At 35.4% G+C, this 26,068-nt stretch overlaps 1 protein-coding gene across 1 annotated transcript in view; it reads right to left on the minus strand.

Annotated features, from left to right (window-relative positions):
* Positions 1-1,331: 1,331 nt before the first annotated feature.
* The window catches only part of LOC125062445 (SET and MYND domain-containing protein 4), a 42,905-nt gene continuing 18,168 nt past the window's right edge, over positions 1,332-26,068 (minus strand). The window contains exons 4-13 of the mRNA XM_047668381.1: positions 24,168-24,350; positions 18,494-18,637; positions 17,813-17,892; positions 17,147-17,268; positions 16,342-16,478; positions 15,207-15,644; positions 12,706-12,889; positions 4,994-5,209; positions 2,570-2,714; positions 1,332-1,917 (exon numbers count right to left, since the gene is read on the minus strand). Of these exons, the coding sequence (XP_047524337.1) occupies positions 1,735-1,917; positions 2,570-2,714; positions 4,994-5,209; positions 12,706-12,889; positions 15,207-15,644; positions 16,342-16,478; positions 17,147-17,268; positions 17,813-17,892; positions 18,494-18,637; positions 24,168-24,350 (1,832 nt within the window). The 3' untranslated portion in view covers positions 1,332-1,734. The remainder of the gene's footprint in view (positions 1,918-2,569; positions 2,715-4,993; positions 5,210-12,705; positions 12,890-15,206; positions 15,645-16,341; positions 16,479-17,146; positions 17,269-17,812; positions 17,893-18,493; positions 18,638-24,167; positions 24,351-26,068) is intronic.

The raw sequence follows: 26,068 nt of genomic DNA on the forward strand, positions 1-26,068 counted from the left end.
TTGCTTATTATTCACTTTGATGTTGTGTAACATGGCATACGAGGAAAAAGGGTGGGAAAGCCATGGATCTTCGCTAATGATAAAAAAATTAAAAAGTCTCAATATTTATTTGGCACTTAATTGAAAATCAGTACAATTACATACATATAGTATACATAACGGCCGGCTTGAACGTTTTCGAATCAATGAAGAAATAAAAAATAAAACGAGCGCAAGAAGTGCAATACTGCATAAGATATACAATAAATTACGCTTAATATAACGAAACAAACAAATCGAGAATATAGACAATGATGATCAATGAATAATGATAATTTCTAAAGGTGGCGACTGACATTGAATTTTCGCTCGGTGTGAGCACGTAACAAGTCGAATATTCGGCATGTCAGTATATCGAGTCGAGCAGCTCGCTACGAGCGCCGAGCACACTGCATTACATGTCAGTCGTCACCACCTCTACGTCCGCCATCTTGAGTGCAACTGTGGATGGGATGGAGCACAGGCGAATAGCGAATATTCAGGTTTTGTGAGCATGCTCACAATGAACAAATATTCATACGAACACTTGTTTGGAGGAAATAGTAAACATTGGCGTATTTCGCTTGATTGTGATTCTTCTTCTACTGGCGCCACTTTATTGTTAAAGGTTGGCTGTTAACAACTTGTGTGGATGTGATGCAGGTCCACTCCCTTACGTACCGCAACCACGACTTCTTCCTTCTACTAGTATCAAATTGCTCGTCTCTTGCCTTGAATTTATATCTGCAAGCTACACATTATAAGCTGCAATAAGTCGTATCGGTGATGACGCAAAACCATCAAACACAACGTTTTGTCTTCTTACTAAGGATCCTTATATAAGGATGAGTTAAGTTTAACTTGATATTTAAAGGCTATATATTAATTATTTTCTGCCTTGATTCTTGAGACGTTTGTTCCATTATTAGAAGTTCATGCTCCCATTTCACCATGCCTTGTTGATAGTGGTGAAACGTTCGGTTTTCTTATTAATTTTATTGTTGCAGGTGCTAACAAATATTTTGTTAAAAACAGCATTGGCGTTTTAAAAGAGGGACGGAGAGTTTATTGCTAGTTTTTCTTGACCGTTTTGAGGACTGGCAGTAAATGTTAATTTCATATCATGTATTTTGATTTCCGATGTACTCGTACATAAGTGCACATTAAGCTCATGAATGCCTATTATTGTGTCTATTAGTCTGATATTTAATGATTTTGCATATCTAAGCGGCGTTGGCGTTGTAGACGTTCCAGACGGTGGGGGCGGTATCGGCGGCGCTTTGCAAGTCTCAATCAATTGTACTGAATATCTAATAGTACCTGTTGGTTAGCTTTTAATTTGTCTACATGAATAGGTGAAGTCAAGCAAAATTCAGTTCAACACTATCAGACCATATTAATATTTGTACAAACCCGCATTTGAATTGTGAACCCCCATTTTTTGCTACGTCAAAGTCTGTGGGTGTTATCGGATCTCAGGAATGGTTTGATGAAGTGTTAGGCAACAAATAGTATCATATTCTTCTGTGCTTTAGTTTCTTATACATTCTACACCTCAGAATTTCTTATGATAGTATAGACTCAGCTTGTAACTTGAGGCATGCCCCGGAAGACGGGTGAGAGTTTATAACAGCATTAGTACTATTGACTTCAATTTCTAACGATCTAAGTTGTCCTAACAGGAGTTAGCTAGCTAGCTACTAGGGATAAATATTTTTAGATGCTAGCTTCGGGAACTTTATAAATGTTGCCAGCTGCTGCAAAGCAAACTCTAAGCGATTCTTGTGCGAGGTGAGTATCACGATGTGGAGGGGTGGCAACCTCGTGAAACAAATCGACGCCTTTGCAAAGTGATGATAGCGCCTCAAGGTTTTCCTGATCCATCAGTTTTGCACCTTCCTAAAAATTTCCATACAATATATTACGCAAATTTTCTATATGACTCGGTCGTATAAAATTACATACCTATTATATTTTGTGTCCTTATATATATATATACAGAATATATAATTTTCAATTGGTTCTATAGTAAATAACTTTAGATACATTATTTAGTTAAATATAATGATTTAAAAAAAATTAAATAATTAAATAATCAAACAAAATATTAAAAGCTTATGCAAATATTAGCGCAGCCTTGCGATTCTGTATTTCACTTTTCGAACTCACATCATAAAATGACTGATTTGAGAGCGACCGCTGCTGCGAAAACCGCTGTGTGAGTTCGAAAAGTGAGTTACAGAATCGCAGGGCTGAGCACTTAATCTCCTTTCGAATAAACTTTTGTGTTACGTCCTAGTTTTATGTAAAAAAATAAGATTTATTCCTACAATATATGTTATATAGTAGGTATTTATACTGTAGTTCCACTTTTCCTTTAATAAGTATTTTTATCGATTCTTACGAATTGATAATGCGAAGTAATATCTGAAACGTGCGTAAGGACAATGATCAATGATATTGACACAGGAATGTCAGACATATTCCTGGCTCCTTTAAGGGTTATGGGACTACGACAATACGTTCTAGATGTTTTAAAGTCGATACTCACTTGATACAGTGTTTGACATTCGTCAATAGTTTCCATGCACATTTTAATCAATTTGGGATCGATCACTGTCGAACATTTAGAGCATTTGCTTGGCAAGCTCTTCGGGTTTGCTTGGAACTTACTAGTACAATCCGTATTGGGACAACTGCAAAAAAAATAATGTTTGAATATTAAGTTTTTGAACCGCGTGATTCATCGACACGCGACGTTAAACGAACAATCTGTATCTATTGATGAAGATGGCGTTCTTTTGTCTCGGAAGCCTTGTCCTCTAAGTGAGGACATTATTATTTCAATTTAGTATAATGATTGATTTTAACAGTCATCATACTTTAGCAGACTAAAGTCTTACAGTAAACTACGCTCGAGCGGTGAGGGAAAACCTCGTGAGGAAACCGGCTTGTCTTAGACCTAAAAAGTCGACGGTGTGTGTCGTGCACAGGAAGCTGATCACCTACTTGCCTATTAGATTGACAATTAATCATGAAACAGATACAGAAATCTGAGGCACAGACCTAAAATAGTTGTAGCGACAGTGAGGCACAAAACAGTTACGGTGAGAACTTAAGGCCCTATCCCAGCATGAATTGCTGTGTCAGTGGCTCGGGGTGGACTGCGGGGCGCAGTGGAGAGCTGGAGCACTGAGGCGCGCCGGCCCATAATAGCAATTAGTTATGTAAAACATTAAATTAATGTAATTTTATCAATTTTTTTTTCTGAAATGGGTTACTTGGCTTGCGATAAAATATATCGTGTGAATTTCAAAATCATGTTCTATATACTTTTTCTACATAAAATGAATTCAAAGTGTCAAATATTGGCTAAGTTTGGTATTTTTGTCTATCGAGCGAAGTTACAAGATACATACACTACTCAACTCCACCCTATATTTTTTTCCATTCGCCCTATTTCAAGAAACGATGACGAAAAATAGAAAAAAACAATGTACTTTTTTAGAGTTTGGCGACCAGATAGGTCTTTAAAACAAATCAGTGTCTCTGGTTAGACTAAAGATCTTGTCCAACTAAGAATCGTTACACACACACATATGTCTAAAGATTTTATTTCAATAGCTTATCAGTTACAGTCTATTTCCAGATAGAAATATTTTTAATGATAACGTGGTTAACAATCGTATTAGTATCCCGGCAGCCCGAGGTAATTTGACCCTCTAGGTTTCTTATTACATTGATTAATACCATAATTAGTCACCCCAAGTGGTCACCATTTCTACTTTGTATTAATGTTAATAATGGCATAAAACAATGTCAACATAGAGGTCTACTGCGTAACTTCCGAAAGCGATAGCGATTTAAACACACACAGTTGAAAAACTATGATAAAAGTAGATATATTGTCGTACTTGCAACTCTGGTCGACAGACTCTGGTTTCGTATCCTTCAAGCTAATAATCTCCCATATACCTAAGGCAAGTCTTTGCCATAGATGATGTAATATTTTTAGCTTTTTTTGAAATGAATAATCTATATATATAAAAGAAAGTCGTGTTTGTTACAACACTTATAACTCGAGAACGGCTGGACCGATTGCCATGGTTTTTGATTTGTTGGATTTGTTTCCGTCCCGAATAGCAGAATAATTTAATAAAATATCGGATAAGTTATCGAATAACAATAAATAAATTAATTAATTTTACGAATGCAAAAACCATATGGTGCCATCTGTTGACAAAACTACGCATCATTTTACGTCGAATTCGTGTCAGTTCAAGAAATTCCGATCTTGAGGTGAATGAGGAGATGCATAACCATGCTTTGATCCTGATCAAAAGATGTTGGATATCAGAAAGTGCTTAACATGCAGTATCGCCATATTGACGCTAGAGAGAAGATGCCTAATGTGTAAAACTGCCATTCTTCTTTCGCAATGGCAAGCAATAAAACATTTCTGTATTTGCAAAAAAGTTGTATTAATGTAATACTTAACATTAATGAAATCCTAAAATAAGTTAAATTAAAGTAACAACGATATTATAAGGTTGTAGGGCGGAACGAAGTTAGCCAGGTCAGCTAGTTATTATTAAATTAAAAAAATATATATTTTTTTAGTAACAATATTGAAAATTATACATTTGAGATGAAGAGCCAATAAACTGAGGCGGAATGTTTTCCCACCATCCTCACCTAATGTTAAGTGATACCGCCGCCCATGGACATTCTCAATGCCAGCGGGCTAGCGAGTGCGTTGCCGGCCTTTTAAAAATTGGTGCGTTCTTTTCTTGAAGGACCCTTAAGTCGAATTGGTTCGGAAATACTTGGTTTTAAAAATTGTTTTTTTTAGCAAATTAAGTTAGGTCAATAATAATAGGTTTTTATACTAACAGTAACGGCAAGATGAATTGCCTTTAATCAAAGAAAAAACTTGTCTTCAATTGACATATACGTAGAAAAACTGTTGTATTACCGTAAATATGGAGTCAAGGATTGCATTTGCTTCAGCGTCGGCCAATCTTCTCGACACGCGACACATTCACATTGGAACCAATATCGGCAAGCCAGAGCTCTTCGCCTCTCCTTATAACTCCGCACAAGGAAGTGTGGGCCATAGTTTTCAGAGACCGTGGCCCCAGGACTAAGCGGTCGGATTGCACGAAGGACAATCTTCTTTCCTTCGAAGTACCTTTAATAATATTACGGTGGAGTTAACATCGAAAATAGCTTTAACAAGTAAGTTATTGTCGGAGTCAAGAGCGGAGCGAGTACTCGTGAAGACGTGCTGTCAATCACTCCTGGATTTTTATAGAATAAAAGTGATAAAAATAAGTGCATCAGTGCTAAAAACACAACAATTGTATTGTAAAAACATTTGCAGGAATTAGTCGCTAAAAAAAAAAAAAAAAAAAAAATCTACGCGAAAAGTGGAAAATAAAGTGAAATTAGATAGTACTAAATGTAAATAAACGAAACTAATCCTGAGGTTATACAAAGTCATTTCAAAGACAACAGAAATCAAGTGCACCAACAGTGACATATTACGTTAACATACATTGCTCGTTAGATATTCGCGGTACATTGCGCGCTCTGAGAATAGACTACTCAAGGCCCAAGGGTACCAACAATGACATACTGACGCTTTGGCGTACATTGCTCGCCAGATTTTACAGTACACTGCGTGTCGGACCAGAGAAACTGTAGTAATATTGAAAAATGTTTGGGTTGCGCACACCGACAAAACCACACTCCGCGACCATTGTGGAGACTAATAAACAAGATAAGCTTAGTGTGCAGACATCCGTAGTGGCCGCCGGTGTCAGGAAGAGCATTGACCAGTGGGAGGGGGTAACAAATGAGGAAAAGAAGGTCAGAACCTACTCAAACGCAAAAACATATAGAAGCAAAGCTGCTGAGGCAACAGCCGTTCAACAAAGTGCCCTCCTTCAACTAGACGCTGCCCGTACTTTAAAGGGTGAAATTAAAATAGCTGTGACCACTGCTATCAAGCGACTCTGTGAGCTAGTTAAAGAAGCAGAGGCCCAGACAAGGGAGGGAAACGAGAAAAAGAATGACAAAGGAAACGAGGAAGAAACAGGAAAAGACAATGATAAAATAGATAACACACGACAGGTTAAATCAAACGGGATGGAGGAGCAGCTGATAAGACTAGGGAAGGAGACTAAAAAGTTAGAAGAAATTACCAAGCTACTCCAAGAAAATATTAGTGAGCAAAATGGAAAGGAAAAGAGACTAGAAGAAAAAATAGAAGAACAGACAACAATGATGAGACAAGTGTTGGAGGGGAGACGCACCTATGCCAAGGTAACGAGCGGCCAAAGAAGAGATAGGCCACCCAACCCAAAACACGGTGTTATCATGGAAAACAGACGTGTAGAGCTGCACTCCATGATAATAGCACCACGAAATGAAAAGGAAACGGGAGACCAAGTAATAAATAGAATTAGGGAAGCCGCAAATGTTAAAGAGGGAGGCATTAGAGTGGATAGGATTAGAAAGATCAAAAACGGAAAAGTAATAATTGGATGTAGAGATCTAGAAGAAAAGGAGAGACTCAAGCAAAACTTAGTGAGTGTAAATGAGCACCTGGAAGTAAAAGAAGTCGAAAACAAAGACCCACTAATCATCCTAAAGAATTTGCTGAATTACAATACAGAAGAGGATATAAAGCAGGCAATACGAACACAAAACAGGAAAATAGTAGAACACATAAGAGAAGAAGACTGGAGGATAACAGAAAAATACCGTCGCAGAGCGAGGAACCCATATGAGGGTCACGTCATTCTTCAGGTCTCACCAAAATTATGGCAAGCGTTGACTAGCGCAGGAAAAGTGCATGTGGACCTTCAAAGGGTGTGGGTTGGAGATCAGTCCCCTCTGGTGCAGTGTATGAAATGTCTGGGCTATGGCCATGGGCGAAAGCACTGCAAAGAAGAGGACGATCTGGTCTGTTCCTGTGCCCACTGTGGAGGAACCCACATGCGGGAGAAGTGCCTCAAATATAAAGCAGCTGAAAAACCCACCTGTATAAACTGCAAAAGGATGGGTTTCGAGAGACAAGACCACGGAGCCTTTGACGTTCATTGTCCAGTAAGGAAGAGGTGGGATAGCCTGGCCAGAAGCAGAGTAGCTTATTGCTAAGGGCCAGCCAACGGTAAAATCGATAAAAATAGTGCAGATTAACCTGCAAAGGAAAAGACTCGCAATGAGTGAACTTATTTGTGAAGCACAATCGAGGAAAATAACAGTCGCTCTAGTACAGGAGCCATACATTGGAGCCCTGGGTAGGGTGAAAGACTATAGGGGAGTGAGAGTGGTGCAGTGCCAGAATCCTCCGGCGGGTAAAGTAATAAAGGCAGCAGTGTTAATTTTTGACGAGGATATTGGTATTACCCAATACCCCGCACTAACAACAACTAATGTAGTGCCTATCAAACTGAAGACCACGGCACAAACTGGCATTGCACTAATCTCATTCTACATGGAACCAGACCCAGCCTGTATAGAACCCTATCTAAAGCACCTGGAAACGACGGTGAATGAGCTCAATAGTAGAATAGTGCTAGGGGGTGATGCAAACGCCAAAAGTCCGTGGTGGGGAAGCCCAAAAATAGACAATAGAGGACAAGCCTTCGGAAGTCTGGTAACAGAGCTTGGCCTGCACATACTGAATGATGGGAAGCAACCAACATTTGAGGTTATAAGGAGAGGAACCAGAATAGTCAGCCACTTAGACGTAACAGTGTGCACGAGTGACCTACTGGGAAAGATTGAAGATTGGAGAGTAGACATAGGAATGGTTTCATCGGATCACAATGCCATATTATTCAAAATTAATGCAAAAATGCATCAAGGAATCCAGAGAAAGAGTAAAACAAAAATTTACAACAGTAAAAAAGCTGATTGGGTAAAATTCAAGGAAGAAATGTTAGGAAATATAGAAAATTCTCAGTTAACAGAGGACGTCGTAACAAAGACAGATAAAATTGAAGACTTGGAACAAATTGTAGAAAAATTCACAGATGTAGTAATTAAATCAAGTGAAATAGCAATTCCAAAAATTAAAACCGGGAAGAAAACAAAAATGGTTTGGTGGACCGAAGAACTACAGGTGCTCAAGAAACAGGTTGAGACTAGAAAGAGAAGGATAAGATGTGCCGCAGCACGCAGAAGGCAAGAGGTTGTAGGTGAATACCTTGCATTAAAACAAGAGTATGAAAACCGGATCAAACAAGCCCAAACTGAGAGCTGGAAAAAGTTCTGCGAGAAACAGGAAAGAGAGACAATGTGGGAAGGTATATATAGAGTGATAAGAGGGACAGAGACCAGAGTCCAGGATTTACCACTTCGCAGGGACGGTAGATACATTAGCGAAAGGGAGTCAGCGGAGACCTTGGCAAGAACCTTCTTCCCGGAAGACACTAGTGAGGATGAAACTGAAGACCACAAATTGATAAGAAGAAGAGCAAACACAGTAAATAAAGAGGGACATAACTTAGTCTATGATCCCCCTTTTACAATGACTGAACTCGAAACCGCCGCTCTCAGTTTCAACCCGAGGAAGGCCCCCGGAGAAGATGGCATAACGGCGGACATAAGTTGGCACGCGATAAACGCGGCGCCTAACTTATTCCTCACCGTCCTAAATAAATGCCTGGAGCTAGGGTACTTCCCCAAATTGTGGAAAAAGGCTACAATAATTGTATTGCGCAAACCTGGTAAGACAGATTATACAAACCCGAAGTCTTACAGACCCATAGGCTTACTACCTCTTCTAGGCAAAGTATACGAAAAAATGATAACCGCTCGGCTAAAGTGGCATCTAGTCCCGAAAACCTCGAAAATCCAATACGGATTCATGCCCCAGCGGAGCACTGAAGACGCCCTATATGACGCAGTCACACATATACGCGCAAAGCTGAAACAAAAGAAGATACTAACAATCGTATCACTCGATATAGAGGGCGCATTTGACAGCGCTTGGTGGCCGCAAATTAGAGTCCGACTGGCAGAAGAACAATGCCCATTAAAACTAAGGAAAGTAATGGATAGTTACTTACACGAAAGACAAATAAAATTAACCTACGCTGGACAAACGGTTGAAAAAGTAACTAACAAAGGCTGCGTTCAGGGTTCAATAGGGGGACCAACAATGTGGAATCTAATATTGGACCCGCTCCTACAAGACTTGCGAAATGGTGGTGAGTACGTCCAGGCTTTTGCGGATGACGTCGTTTTGATAGCGGAAGGAGAGACCGGTAGTGAGATCCAGCAGAACCTCAACCTAACATTGAACCGGATACATAGATGGGGTATCCTAAACAAACTGAAGTTTGCGCCACACAAGACCAAAGCCATGGTGGTGACGCGCAAACTGAAGTATGATACCCCACGGCTAAATATGAATAATGTACCGATACAGATGGATAACCACATTCGAATTCTCGGAGTTGATGTGGATGCTAGACTCACGTTTAACAGACATGTGGAGAGGGTATGCCGGAAGGCCATCCAGATATATAAGCAGCTGGCCAAAGCCGCGAAGATCGAATGGGGACTAAACCAGCAAGTTATCGCGACCGCGTACACTGCCGTTATTGAACCAATCGTAATGTATGCGGCCGCGGTGTGGGCTCCCGCGACAAATAAAATCTGTGTACGCAGAAAACTAAATCATCTTCAAAGGGGCTTTGCCCAAAAAGTAGCAAAAACTTATAGGACGACATCATTACACGCAGCAACCCTACTGGCCGGGATACTTCCACTAGACCTCCGTATTCAAGAAGCCGCTGCCTTATACGAGATAAGAAGGGGGGTCAGCACGGAAATACTGGAGGGCGAAGAATTAGAGAGGAGAGTGAAATACGTAGATCTCCCACACCCGGCGAAACAAACAAAACTGGACTACAAGATGCTCACCAATCCGGAAGAAATCGAAGGACACGGCGGCACACAAATCTATACGGACGGCAGCAAAACAAGTATAGGAGTGGGTGCCGCTTGGACGGAATGGAAAGATGGAATGGAAATAAATAGCAAGATGATTAAGATGGCGCCCCACTGCACAGTTTTTCAAGCTGAATTGACGGCACTACGAAACGCGACTAGCCACATAAATAAAAATAAGCGTGACGCTAAAATATACAGTGATTCTAGGTCAGCATTAGATGCTATTGTGAGTGGACGATCTCTCGATCCCCAGGTAGCCGAGATCCGCCGGAGCCTGGAAGAGTGCCGCAAAAGAGGAACTCATATAAGCCTCTTCTGGGTAAAGGCGCACGTTGGTACGCCAGGGAACGAGAGGGCGGACACGTTAGCAAAAGAAGCGGCGGAAAGACTAAGGTCAAAACCTGAATACGCCGCATACCCCCTGTCATATGTAAAACATCAGATAAGGCAAAAGACTCTAGATGTATGGAATGAACGCTACCTGGGGGGTGAAACAGCTGGAACTACAAAATTATTTATCGCAAATGTTAGAACTGCGTACAAATTAATAAAAGAGAAGCGTTTCACACCCCAGATGGCGCAAATTCTTACAGGGCACGGAGCCTTTGCACATTACCTTCATAGGTTTAAAATTAGGACAAGCCCAGCATGTGACTGCGGCGATGAAGAACAAACAGTAGAACATGTGCTCATACATTGCCTTATTTTCGCATCGTCCAGGCACGACCTGGAGCAACAAATGCAGATGACTGTAGACCGTAACGGCCTACAGGACATGTTAATAAAGCACAGATCGTGCCTGGAACGGTTCTGCGAAAAAATTGTGGAATATATAAAGGCGGCAAATAAAACCCCAAGAAGGGGTCTCGCGAGGAATTGCGTCCCGGCTCGCCCATGAATATTGTTAACAAAAATATTACAGATGTAGCCGGGGCGTCTTTCGCGAGACGTGTGATGTGCAAAGGTCCCTGGACATAATGGCAGGGGAGTAGAAAAGTGATATATTATAAAAAAAAAAAAAAAAAAAAAAAAAAAAAAGTTATTGTCGTATTCTACAATGGAACTATATCGACATGACAAATTTTCTAATAACTATTGGAAAATATTTCAAATGAAGTCTCTGATCCCAGGCTACAGCACATAAGCGTAGCCTGAAGTGTTATTTGATATTTTTCCGACAAATTACTATGCTAATTATATTTTTTTTTATATAAATAATACCCAAATAGGGTAGTCATCGCAGCAGATAGACACCCATTTTAAATGGGTGCGTTGTCGGCCTTTGAAGGAGGAGTACACTCGAATTTTGATCAATTGTAGGTCGTGGAAGGGCAGGGAAGAGAAGACCCCCACCAGGAGTCGATTCCACAGTTCACTAGATCGCAAAAGAAAATGCCTTGTGAAACGGACTGTGAAAGACTTCCTTTCTTCTTCTGCACATATATATTTTTTAAAGAAATTTGCTAATATACATATATATTATATTACTATTCCTATTCTATATTCATAGGCGAGTCGAGTAGGGGCCCGTCTTGCCTTCACTACTACATACTACTACATACGCCCATGTTATGACGCGTTTCATTATCTTACTGCAGAAATCTTCTAGTTGCGATCTGAAGCTTCTTAATATTTCGGGTAAATGCTTGTTGGTTACTTTTATATCGATTTCTTGCTCCAGATCGCACAGAACAATCAAAAAGGAAATCCGGAGACTGGCAGCTAAATACAAAGAACGGTTAATCTGTCACCCGAACGAACTTGCTCGCTAATTTACCATAGAACAGTGTGTAGAACAGTATGACTGGCAGTAGCTCTAGGCAGCAGATGAGTAGATGCTTCTAATGGGAAACCAGTCCACATGACAGAACCACAGAAAAGATTCGATAGCCTTAGGGCTGATTGCAAATACCCACAGAAGAAAAAAAAACAAGATCCCATCACTGTCTGACTTCAACTCGAAACAACTACTGTCGTTACTTAAGGTGATATCAGACGGTTCATTTTTTGTTCATTTTCACCTTTCATTCGGTACATTTCACTCGAAATGAAATGTCTGAACAAAAAATGAAATACGAGTGCCGAATGAATTTATTAGTGAACCGATCCAACAGTGTTGGATATTGGCATCCGGTATCTTTCATTCCCACTCCGAATGAACGAGAAATGAACGGTCTGAACACTGAGAGAACGTTCATTCGGATTCGGCCATTTTGTTTCGAGTCCTGTAGCCGACGGACATCACGTTGTCGACGAAGTTATAACTTTTTTTTTCTGTGTGTTATTATATTGTTTTCATGCGGCAAAATGGTGTTCAAGTGGAACGATCAAAATAAATTACTTTTTTTTTTAAATAAATTTCTTCTTTCAATCCATGGTCGCACCCACCACCGTCGACGTTTTCTTTGCTTCTTTTTTGTCAACTCTTTGATTAAATGATCACAAATTAAACTAATTCCAAGACGTACGACTTCATTCGATGACATATTTAAAAGAAAGAAAAATGAATGTTCATTTCTGTATCATTTCGTCTAAGCCGTGTGAACATAGAATGAAAAAAACTGAAGCATTCACTCGAGTGAACAATCATCCGAGTGAACCGTCTGATATCACCTTTACTACCGTAAATGGAATTCAGTATCATTTATAAACCAAAAGTAAACGTCTAATCCACATAAGTCTAATTAATTAAGGTTAATTTAAAGAAACACCGACCTGGCTACGGCTGGGTAGCATTCATGATTAAATAGAGCGCCTGTAGGATAAATTCCAACTGCAATGTATACTGGCTTTGATCCAGAAAACTGGTGTTGCCCCCTTACTGTCTCATAAATTTCATGGGCATTGAATTGTAGGAGTTGTAGGTTGTGAATAATAAGCTCGCATATAGAGGTTTTAGCTGAAATTTTAATGAAATAAAATATATTTAGAAAAAATCCGACTTCAACCAAACATTATTCAGATACTTTTATGTCCCATTTAATATATACATAATATAATAATAGATAGAATAGATTTTGATGAAACTTGGAATTTTACCCAGGTCTTCATATATTATTAATGAAAATTATAAAATAGTCTCCACTTTTAGCGTGTATATTTATAATAATAAATAATCTAATATTTTGTATACAATTTTGAGCGTAAACCTTTTTCACCAATGGAAGCTTACCGGTTATTAAGAAGGTTTTACTCCACACCTTATCATTAAATACCCAATTTCAAATTTTTCTATATCCGTTCATCGATCATTCCCGATTTCAATTGCTTCGCAATCAACGAAAATTATTATACCTAAACTATTTACCGTGCCGGTTTTCTCTCAATGGAAAAGCTTTCAAACAGAAAATAGGTCGGGAATCGAGCCAAACTCAATCTGCGAAGGACGTATAGAAATAACAATTACGTACAAAATCTCACACGTTGCGTAGCAGTTAACCGGCGTCAAACAGTCATTAAAGAAAAATGCAAATTATCATATTTTTATATGAATTTTATGGTTTTAATATTATTACCGTTGTCAAACCAAAATTGTAATTATTAAACAAACCATTGATGTTCATGTAAGTTTTGAGCCGACGATGATGTAAGCCGCAGTTTCCCTTCTTGTGAACTCATAAGCGGAAGTACGGACTTAAGTAGCATTTTGCAAAGGAATATTACGGGCATTGAATACTCGTGTATTCAATGTCTGCAGTATTCCCGTAACCAGCTGTAATCGCCTTAATTATATGTCTTTAATTAGTGTGTCGACGATGTAGTAATAAAATAAATTTATCTTTATATGTATACTTTTTTGTTTGAGTGGTTAAGTTATCTATAATATAAATTAATAGATAAAAAAAATATCAATGGCGCTACAACCGTTTTTAGGTCTGGGCCTCAGATTTCTGTATCTGTTTCATGATCATTTTTTAATCTAATAGGTGATCAGCCTTCTGTGTCTGACGAACGCTGTCGACTTTTTGGGTCTAAGGCATGTTGGTTTCCTCACGATGTTTTCCTTCACCGTTCGAGCAGTGCGCCCATAGAAAAAAGTCCATTGGTGCACAGCCGGGGATCGAACCTACGACCTCAGGGACGAGAGTCGCACGCTGAAGCCAATAGGCCAACACTGCTCTAAAATATAAATTATTAGATACATATGTTTTTTTATTGAATACTTATTTAGTAAAAAATATCTATAAGTAATCTATGTTAACCTTTGAACATATTTTAAATGAGGTGTCATTTGTATAAAAAGGGTACTAACAGCGGTTTTTAGATATGTCTGCCACAGATTTTCCCAGTTTAAAGTACTGTTTGCAACGAGTACGCTGCTAACTTAAATTTAAACACACATCATATAAGTGTTTTAGTTGCGTCGTGTCAAAACGTGTTCTTAAAAATTTGTAAAATTGTTGTACGCTGTAATAAAATATCTCTGTTGGTCTTCTGAGTTTAAGCGAGTAAGAAAAACGACATTAACAACGACGCCCGCATGCCGACCATTTGAAAACATTGTCGTGTTACTGTTAGTTTTTATAGCAAAAGAAATGAAGATTTCCATAGGAAGTGTCCATTTTATAAGTCCACTCATCCAGTGTGCAACATACAAGCATTTAGGTATGAAAAATGTGTCTGGGCATTGAAACTGTTTCATGTTTCAATTCACAAAGCTGTTTGGGTCTAGTCTAAGATAAGCTAATTTTTAGCTCAATTTATAACTATGGGCGAAACATGGCTTCACCATTATGACCCAGAAACAAAGAAGCAGTCCATGGCTTGAAGGAGACCGTTATCTTCACCTCCGATGAAATTTAAGGCGAGGGGTTGTAAAGATTGAACGGACCAATTATTACGGGACTTTGTAGACTAGACAAATAATAAAGTTGCTTGAGGAAATACGCAACTTTACTTCAAGTTGTTTTTTTCATCAAGATAACGCTTCAGCGCACAGGACTGCATTGGGAGTTTAAGAAGCAGGCTTTAACTTGATGGACATCCTCTGTATTCACCGGACTTAGCGTCTAGTGATGTCTACCCATTTTCGCGGTTAAAGAAACATGTCAGATGCCATAAATATAAAGATGACGTCGCGGGAAAAAATTGTGTTGTGATATGTGTTGACTCACAATTCCTATGAATATGTAATGTACATATTAAATTCCTGGATAAAACTCAAAGAGGAGTTAATATAATCTCACCAAGCCGCAAAAAGATTTAACTTAATTTACCTTTTATCTCGCTTTCTATATCCAATTTATTAAAAAAGCCGCTTCTCTTTAAACATTCAGTGAGAAACATCGCCATTACTACCCGTTTGAGATAGTCCCGCCCTTTTCTCAAAGTAGAATGAGTACATAAGGAATATATTTGTGCAGCTGTCATCTCTAATTTGTCTTGATAGCTCTCTTTATCTTCCACACTTTTTGCCTCGCAATTTACATTTTGATCGGAAAAATTCTTGTGATATTTTCTCGATCTATTTAATCTTTCCTTTCTACTTTTTATCCTTGACTTCTTCGCGGATCCTTCGATATCATTTACGATCGTAGCTTCGACGGTTTTAATACCGTTATTGACGTAACTTGAGTAGATTTGTAAGCTCGTCTCTAAGCCTGCTTGTGTTATCATCCGTAGAGCAATGTGACTGAGTATTGACATGCCAGATCCTGAAATAGAATGCATTCTCAGTAAAAGGGTTAAAGGTATATTGTGAATCTAGTAAAATCAAAAGAAAACAATCCGTTTATTGTTTCTGTATTATGTTTGATAGTCTCTAGATAGACTCTTATACATTTATGAAATTAACACGCATATGCACATATTTTGAAAGAACTAAAAGACCTTGTGTCTATTTTCTGTCAAATAAGTTTTTCTTCATATAACATTGATATACGAGGCTTCCGAAGCTAAATTTATTTATCTTCCTAATTAAGACGGTACATACCTACAATATATCTATCAAGTAATTTCATTATACTATATGGAGTTGTCAAAAACAGAAGTAAAATGTAATCGCTGATGCCGCTCAAAATAATTATATCTAATATATAAAATTCTCGTGTCGCGATGTTTGTAGTTAAACTCCTCCGAAACGGCTCGACCGCTTGCCATGAAATTTTTTGTACATATTGGGTATGTCTGAGAATCTGACAACATCTATTTTTCATCCCCCTAATTGTTAAGGGTAGTCCACCCCTAAATTATTATTTTTTAATTTTTAGATAAATTTTTTTGTTTTTATTTTTTTATGATACAGCATTAAAAAATACATACAACTCCTAATTTTCACACCTCTATGATCAACCCCTATTTTTTATTATAAATATACATGGCAAAACGACGTTTGCCCGGTCAGCTAGTTACCTATAAAAATGTCTATGAATTTACACTCATGAGGGTGGTAAGTCGTTACAGCAACATCGCGGCATTCGACGCTACAAAACGCGACACCGGAACAAATAGGACACCAAATTGGAGCTCCATTGTCACAGATTTCGAGCCTGCAAAAAATAAATGAAAAGCTTCATATGTTGGGCCCGTTTTATTCAAAAAATCTGGAAACATATCGTATGATTAGCGAATGAAAATTCTTTAGCTGTTTCGATTTTTGTTGGAGTAAAAAGAGAATCTGGCCCACTTTTGTTATTTTGTAATAATATGTACAAACGATACGGTCAGCCGATAGCGGTAAACTGTAGGGCTTTCAATTCCCAAAACGTGTATTTGCCAGTCATTTAGTGAAGACTAAGCTTAATGCCCGCCTTCCACTGCGAGCGGAACGGACCCATTACGGACTCCGCTATACTCATAACGATGATTATCATACATTTTCATTTTCATTTCCGTTGGAAACTCGGTCAAGTCGGTCAACTCGCTAACCTCATATTTGACTCTTTCAACTCGCTCTCTCCGCCGCGCTCGTCTCCGCTTAAGTGGAAGCACATGTATGAAAATCATCGTTACGAGTGTAGCGGAGTCCGTAATGGGTCCGTTCCGCTCGCAGTGAAAGGCGGGCATTATTTCCGGAACATTGTTCATCTTTTGAACTTAAAAACTTAACTTTCTGAACGAATTGTTTGTTCCTTTTACGGTAACCGCAGATAATTCTCGTTGAAAAATTGTCTGGAATTTTCTTCTTTTTGTCCAGTTTTTCATTAAAAACTCTCACCTTTTGAAACAGTGCAAACAATGAGAGCCGTAATAATCAGATATGAGGCACGCTGCGTAGGGACTGTCAACTAAAAGGACATCGCCGGTTTTTATCTGATCATTTGCGACAACAAAACGTCCCTGAAAATACATAATAGTTACTTACAGTCACGGTAAATATACAACTTTATAAATTTCCATATACATTTAGGCTCCGCGCATATATCCTATACTATAGTTAAGATCTTTATGAATGGTCTAAATTATGTTCAGTGATGAACAAAGTCAATATAATTTATACCACTACTATGTGGAACCAGTCAACCCACTGACATATTACCGAACCAATTCGACTTAGGGTCCTCAAGAAAACAGCGTACCAATTCTGAAAAGGCCGGAACGCACTTGCCTTTTGGCAATGTGAGTGTCCATGGGCATATGACTTAACATCAGTTAGGCCTCCAGCACGTTTTCCTCCTGTTACATAAAGAAATTCATACTTAACTTGGCCAGATTTCAGAGCTTTGTAGAAAATGACTTATGGAACTTTTATGGAGCTAAAACACAGGCAAAATTATTTCCGGGAATTAAACACTGTATTTGAAACGCATGGGTTTGAATGAGCATTATTTGGGCTTATTTAGTCATACATGCATTTTATTTGGACTTGTGAGTTAATTGTTACCTTATTTTCTTCTTCAGTTATTTTGACTAACTTTGATAATGCGGGTTTGTTCATCTTAGCACCGCCCGTTAGAGTTATGCCTAAAATGTGAAATAGTATTATCCACACTAAAACCTTCTTATAGCTTAGTCGTTAATATATATATACTAACGTAGAGCCTCTTGGGCGGATGGGTTCAAGTGCACAGGCTCTAAATAAAGATTTAAGTTGGTAGATAGTACCGGTGACCCCAGAGCTGGTGCTTTCCTCGCTCAACAAATAAGTATCGCAAGCCTTAAAGGTACACTTCCATAGAGACTAATATTTTAAATTTGTTTTAATTTTCTTTTTACTAATTTATAATTATTTTTGTTGTTGCTACGTAGGTTAAGAAAATTGTAAACACTGTATTTGATTGTTATGTTTAGGTTTTAATAAACGATTCAGTTCTTATATATTAAATAATTTCGTACTGGGAAGGTACCCAGGCACAATTATACGGTAAATTATTTGAACTGAAGTGTCAAGAGATTTTCATCTTCATGTTTAATTTAAAAACAGTTAATACTGGCAACGAAAAACTTTGTGTTCGAATACGAGGACGGTCCTTTTTAGGTGTTATGGTACTTCATACAATACTAATTTTACTTAGGTCTTGTGCCTTGGAATATAACAGAACAAAAATTAATGTGATTAAAATACCAGACGATTTTGTAGCCGATTTATTTTGTGTGTGGTCGAGTGATTCTATATCCTTTTGCAATTCAATTTTCGCCTCTTCATTGTTGCCCAACAGCCGTCCAGCTAACTCGTAAGACACTTTGGCTCTTGTTGGCTCTAGTGCTCCTGGAAATTTACATTACATTAACTGAAAATATCTAACTTTGGCACATTGGTAATTGACACAGAGGTCTACTACGATAACCACTTCTTGATAAACATTCTAATGAGTTTTGTCAAAACATTGAACAGATTTTCATCGATTGTGTGTACTTGAAAGTTAACTAGTCAATGAACCACATAGTAAGATATACGAAAAGCAATTGCTAAGTCTAAATAAGAATGTTATATTAATCATAAACAGATGCGTACTTTGTCATAACCTTTCAGTGAGCTGCTCGCTTCTTGCAATACCCAAAAAGTATTTATATTTTGCCGGAATTTGAGACATGCATGGGCAATATCAAACCACTAAGATACTGGTATACTAGGTGCTATATTTAATACTCACTGTGTTATTAATAATATTAATTGATAATAATAAGATTGCCTTAAATTCAAATATAAACATAACAAAACGAAGGCGATGATCAGGTGGTCGGTAATAAAGAAACTTTCTTTGAAATAATGAACAAAAGGCGTTTGTATAAAGAAAGGAACAAGGTAACAACAATTTCCGGATTTTTTTCAAAAACTCTTAAAAATGAAAGAAGCCATTTCAATTGGAAATATATTGCTCAAGCAAAGGAACAGCGGATACTTCGTTAACACGACGCTTAAGCTTCGAATGTTTGAAATAGTAAAATTAGTACATTTTGACTGTTAGGCTATGGAAATCACTTTATCTCCATATCCGCTTAAATCCCACTGAATTTTCCGTTGAATCTCTGCTGTAACAGCATTACCTGTCCAGATGGCATCCCTAATATAATTTATCAATTATCTAGATACTTGATACACATTTACCCGTTGCATTCTCTATATTTGTTTTTGTTTTCTTTATATTTAAGTAAATGTACAATATTTGACCTTTTTGCGCTTCCCATTAGCCGGAAGGAGAATGCTAACTAAATTATGTTTCCTCCGTATCGATTTTATGCTAGGAGTATGAAATATTTTGTGCAATATCTATATTTTTTAAATCTGTCATTACAACAATTGTACTACGTATTTAAATGAAAACACATATACTATGTTAAAACGTTTAGTTATCACAATTTTTTTTAAGTTTCCAACTGTGGCCATGCTAGTTGTGAAACGAAAAATCGGTACAGATTTATTATAAATCAAATTAAATATATGATAAATTGTAAAGAATTAATTAATTTATAATTCACTTTGTAAATTAAAAATACATTTCATGAATGCGTTCGGATGTCAGTTGAACGACTAGCCTAATATTTACAGCCATTGCAAAGTAAATGATGCCCACGAGGCCATATTGACCCAATTTTAACCCGTTTTCGGTGTAAGTTGTACGCATCGAGAAATCAGTTAAAAGTTAAATGGGTCAAGCGTAAATAATGGGTCAAATGAAAGGAGTTTAAATTATTATTTTCTTAAGTTTTTTTTAGGAAAGCTATGGGGAAAATTGATTGTAAACAATCCAATTTAATTTCAATAATTGCTAAATTAATTATTTGTAAATAATTTCAAAATTGAAATAAGTATTTAATAGTCTAGTCGACAAGTTGAAAATGGAACAAAATAGAGATACTGCTCTTAAAATTATGTGCGATAGCTCATTGGAACCGGAATAACGCCTAGAAAAATGTGCTAAAAGCGTGTATTAGCACATAAAAAATTGCAAAAGTTATAGACAATTAAAGATGAAAAAAAAATGGCATTTAGTTTTTTGCCAATATTTAATAAACTATTAATATTTAAGAAATTTCAAATAAAGATTCTGAAAGAAGAGAAAATTTTCAATAAAAAACTCCAAACTCTCGGAACTCTATCTCCATTATTTATAACTTTAATTTAACGCTGAAAATAGGTCTGCGGGTGACATTTTTAGGATTCGCGCATGGCGTCAAAAGCGACTACGGCACATTAATTAATTTATTTAAGGTATTGAATATTTTTTTTCAAATTTGAAAAAATTATGGTGTGTTCTGAACACTATAATTAATTTATTCCCGTTGAAAATTTTACTTAAAGTTAATTTTTCAACAAGTTAAATAATTGTTAACAAACGAAATTTTCTCGAACGACCGTCTTAATTGTAAGTGAAAAAAAATGTTTAAATAATGGTCGTAAAAATATTTCGCTTCGTAGAGCCTTTCTTACATACATACTTAACAAGATCGTGCCATAAAAGTTAAAAAAATATTTATACTTTGTTTATAACAATTTTTTTACTTAAACAAAAACTTAAAAATCCATGTAATGATGTTAAAAAATTTTTTTTTTTCTAAATCATCATACAATCGTTTTTTTATTAATACAAGATATTTATTGATTTGCAAAAAAAAAAATTCCCGCCATTTGTTGATAAATTTTTTTTTAACAAATTGAATAAATACATATTTTTTTAAAAAATTTTAACATAACTTTATTACATTAAAAATTTTATGATTTTTAAAAAAAAAATTTTCCTAAATAACAATTTTTAATTGTTTATAATCGTTTTTTTTAATTTTCTATTGTTTAAATAATTAGTTAAAAATTTTTTTTTCTAAAAGTCATAATTAACAGTCCTCTATAAAGTAACAGAAAAAAAATTTTTTTTAATCAACAATTCTATTGTTTATTAACTTACCAAGTTGTTATAAACAAATATTCAACTTTTTTTTATTTTTTTTCTAAAACTTCTAAAATTATCAAAAACAACCATATATAACAAAGTATAGAAAAAAAAATTTTAATTTTAAATAAAAGTAATATTCATGATAATCAAAAAATTTACAAAAATTTTTTTTCTATACTTTGTTATATATGGTTGTTTTTGTTAATTTTAGAAGTTTTAGAAAAAAAATAAAAAAAGTTGAATATTTGTTTATAACAACTTGGTAAGTTAATAAACAATAGAATTGTTGATTAAAAAAAAATTTTTTTCTGTTACATTATAGAGGACTGTCAATTATGACTTTTAAAAAAATAAATTTTCTTAACTAATTATTTAAACAATAGAAAATTAAAAAAAACGAATATAAACAATTAAAAATTGTTATTTAGGAAAAAAATTTTTTTTACAAATCATAAAATTTTTAACGTAATAAAGTTGTGTTAAAATTTTTTTTAAAAATATTTATTTATTCAATTTGTTAAAAAAAAATTTATCAACAAATGGCGGGTATTTTTTTTTTGTAAATCAATAAATATCTTGTATTAATAAAAAAACGATTATATGATGATTTAGAAAATAAATTTTTTTTTTAACAACATTACATGGATTTTTAAGTTTTTGTTTAAGTAAAAAAAATGTTATAAACAAAGTATAAATATTTTTTTAACTTTTATGGCACGATCTTGTTAAGTATGTATGTAAGAAAGGCTCTACGAAGCGAAATATTTTTACGACCATTATTTAAACATTTTTTTTCACTTACAATTAAGACGGTCGTTCGAGAAAATTTCGTTTGTTAACAATTATTTAACTTGTTGAAAAATTAACTTTAAGTAAAATTTTCAACGGGAATAAATTAATTATAGTGTTCAGAACACACCATAATTTTTTCAAATTTGAAAAAAAATATTCAATACCTTAAATAAATTAATTAATGTGCCGTAGTCGCTTTTGACGCCACGCGCGAATCCTAAAAATGTCACCCGCAGACCTATTTTCAGCGTTAAATTAAAGTTATAAATAATGGAGATAGAGTTCCGAGAGTTAGGAGTTTTTTATTGGAAATTTTCTCTTCTTTCAGAATCTTTATTTGAAATTTCTTAAATATTAATAGTTTATTAAATATTGGCAAAAAACTAAATGCCATTTTTTTTCATCTTTAATTGTCTATAACTTTTGCAATTTTTTATGTGCTAATACACGCTTTTAGCACATTTTTCTAGGCGTCATTCCGGTTCGAATGAGCTATCGCACATAATTTTAAGAGCAGTATCTCTATTTTGTTCCATTTTCAACTTGTCGACTAGACTATTAAAACAAATTGATACATTTTTAATGTAAATCAGAGATTCATATAAAGAGAAAAAAGAAACAACGTGACTCACTTTTTTGGCTGTTGTCAGTCACGTTTTTGAAAAACCGGAAACTTTCACCCTTATTATTAAAATAAACCTTTCTAATTGCATAACTAACTCACGTGACAAAAAGACCTCACGTGTTCTTTTTATCACAATTTTTGTGTTTAGACAATTTGACAGAAAGAGATGAAGAAGTTCATTAATTAGGAGTCTAATGAGACTGATTTACTGAGTAAACAGAGGTATGTATGCCTGTGTTTCGTGTTGTAACTTCTTATAGTGTTTCACAATTCTAAGGAGTACGCAGCAGTATATACCTTTGTTTTTATTAACACTTTATTGGACAGACAAAAATAAAAATCAATTTCAAATATTAAAATTTCCATAACTGATTGTATAAGAGATAAAGAAATTATGTGTTTTGTGTCAGTTATAGGCTACTAAGTAAACATGTTATAAAAACACGTGACTTTTAAAAATATATACCTACAAATTTGTTCCTGCAGTCTATGGGTTTTCAAATGCTGACATGCCACATCACACCAGAGTTTAGTTTTGATTCTTATATCACTAAAATTATACGACTTACGACAATACGTCATAGAATTTTGATTTAACAAATCAAAGTCAAATCAGTCTGTTAATACAAGAGGTTTATTTGAATTGGCAATGTTAGCAACATTCTATAAATTAATGACTATTTAATGCTCGATAATAATTCCATAATCCGTATTATTATTAAAAGTAATTTTTTATCATTATTATTGGAAACTTAAAGTCAATCAATATTAAAGTAACCATTTGACACTTGTTCCCACGACTGTGGTAGCAGCGAGTACGTACACGAAATATCACGAAAATGTTGATGACAAATTCGGGTTCCTAAATACAGGCACTGTTAGTTCGATTGAGTGGTCACACCAAGCAGACCCCCTTACAACCTTTACAAGGACTCTTGAGTGAAATTAAACGGCCGATGCCAAAAAACAAATTTTTAAAAATGTATCTGCAGATCCTGTTTTTGTTAATATTCAAGTCGTGCTTTTACATTATTTTTTGCTCCTCCCTAGTCGTCTTTGCCAGTATTACCCTATTTTTCCGTGAATTGTCTTACATTCTTTTTCCGTCATGTACAATATTGGATGCTGTGCTATGCGTCGTATTCAATACAACTAACGTTTTATAACTGAGCCGTCACATATCCGGTAAATGTGTTTTCATAATCTACATAAGTGGAAATGGTATATTGTACATTTAGGGAAAGAGTGACTGATTCCAGTTCTAGCTTTTTTGCTTTTTTACTACACTAAGGAGAAAAGTTAAATCCCGATTAAAATACAATTAATTAATGAAAAAATAATTCAATCATTTTCATTAGGTTTTTTGCACTTATATATAATTACTTTTTGTCATGAGGCAAGAATACAGAATACACGTTAACAATTGTACGTCTTTGTTACACTACATATAATTAAATATTAATAGGAGAAGTATAATTCAATTCACGTACCTTTATAGCAGTGGCCCATTCGCCAATAGTATTGCGCTCGCATCTTCGCAGGAAGGCGTTCCTTTAACGCAAGTTTTAGATCTTCCAACGCAGCGTTTGGCTTTTCGAGTTTCAATAGAACTTCTGACCTAACCCAAAGCGCCAGAGCAAGGGTCACGCCACCATCAATAACTTCATCCACACCTGTGAAAATGTCTCGTAAAGCTCACTCATATTGTGAAAATTACCTGGTTACAAATTAAATGTTACAAAATAGAAGTCCGCTGTTATCTCTGAATAGTTTAATGGGTAATCACAGTCCATAGCATAACACTTTCAAAATATTCATAGCAGCGCTGGTACTCTGTAACTTTAAATTGCAATCTCCATTACTATCTCAACACCTATGTTGAGTTTTGCACCAGGCAATCTCAGAGTATTATACATACATTGTTTGACATCTAAAAATGGCCGAACAATCGTCACACCTCTTTTATATATATAAACTAATTAACACTTTACCGTTTCACTCAAATACAAGTAAATCAATACAAAAAAAATATACAGTTATTTAATATTTTTTATTATATTTTGTTTTTGTATTTTTTTTTTCAATTAAATTAATAATTTTTAATTTCATTCAATGTTTTTACAGGTTAAGTTTAGCATCTTCTTGTCTGATATTTTTTTTTATTATTGTTATATTATGAGAGTGTTTCATAAGAAAACACCATTAAAATTGACAATATTAAATTCCACAAACAATCTTTAGTAAAGCTACGTTGATTCCCCTTCAAAAGGTTGACTAAACTGTTTCGTGAATTTCATGAATTCCACTAGTCAATTGAAAATGTTTAAATTACGACAGCAATAAATATTATTAATGAAAATGTGTAATTTCAATAGAGTAATATTAAATTATATTTTAATATTATACTAATTAATAATAATCATCATTTTAATCTAAACTATGATACGCTTGCTTTATACGCGAGTATTCTGCTTTGCAAAAATTAATGACTTATACTTCATAGATATGCACACACTGTATTATATATAGATTTTAAATATTTTTTTTAAATATTATTCACTATAAAATACAACATTACATAATATTTATCATGATGCTAAGTACAAGGAAAGTTCAAATTCATATTATGTAATTGAAAGAGACGGAGCTATGGAAAATATAATGGTGATTGCAAATGATAAAATAAAATACAATACCAAGTTTTTAGTTATGCTTGTTTATATTTATAGTTTATATGTATTTTCATGATTAAAAAATATTTTTTAATCTTGAATAAAATGAACACGTATGTTGTACAAACCCACTTTAAATTTTATTATCTAAAACTAACTTTTAAAATTAACTATACTAGCAAAACTGTTCTAATTAACCAACTGTATATTTAACCATGAAATAGCCTTTAATCCCTCACCTAGTAGAGGCATCATAAAAAATCCGATAATATTTTTTTCTAATGCAGTAACGGTTGAAAAGAAGGATCCCGTACACCGTACCGAGGTAAATCCAATTTTCCCTGCTGCACTTTATAAGTAGATTTACGAGGTTTTCCCCATTATTATATAACTTAGTATAAAATTAGTACGATATTGCTACACTTATGGAAAGCAACTTATGGAGAAATGCATACTTGTGATGACTGGTCGTACTTGAATTCGTGTATGCTATGTTAGTTGTTTTGACTATGCGTTTATACTACTATTTGCGTGTTGTTCCCACGAGAATGTAAGTGCGTGCTCCTATTTCATCATGCCTCCTGCTGATAGAGGACAAATCTTTGTTTATAAATTTATTATTATTTATTACTTAAGATGTCATGTGGAACATGGTGCAATGGTTGCAGCTCCTTACAAAAGTTGTGTAAAACAAAAAAAACTTGGCGATTAAAGAGAGT

This window comes from Pieris napi, chromosome Z (assembly GCF_905475465.1).
Source record: "Pieris napi chromosome Z, ilPieNapi1.2, whole genome shotgun sequence".
In the NCBI taxonomy this organism is placed as follows: domain Eukaryota; kingdom Metazoa; phylum Arthropoda; class Insecta; order Lepidoptera; family Pieridae; genus Pieris; species Pieris napi.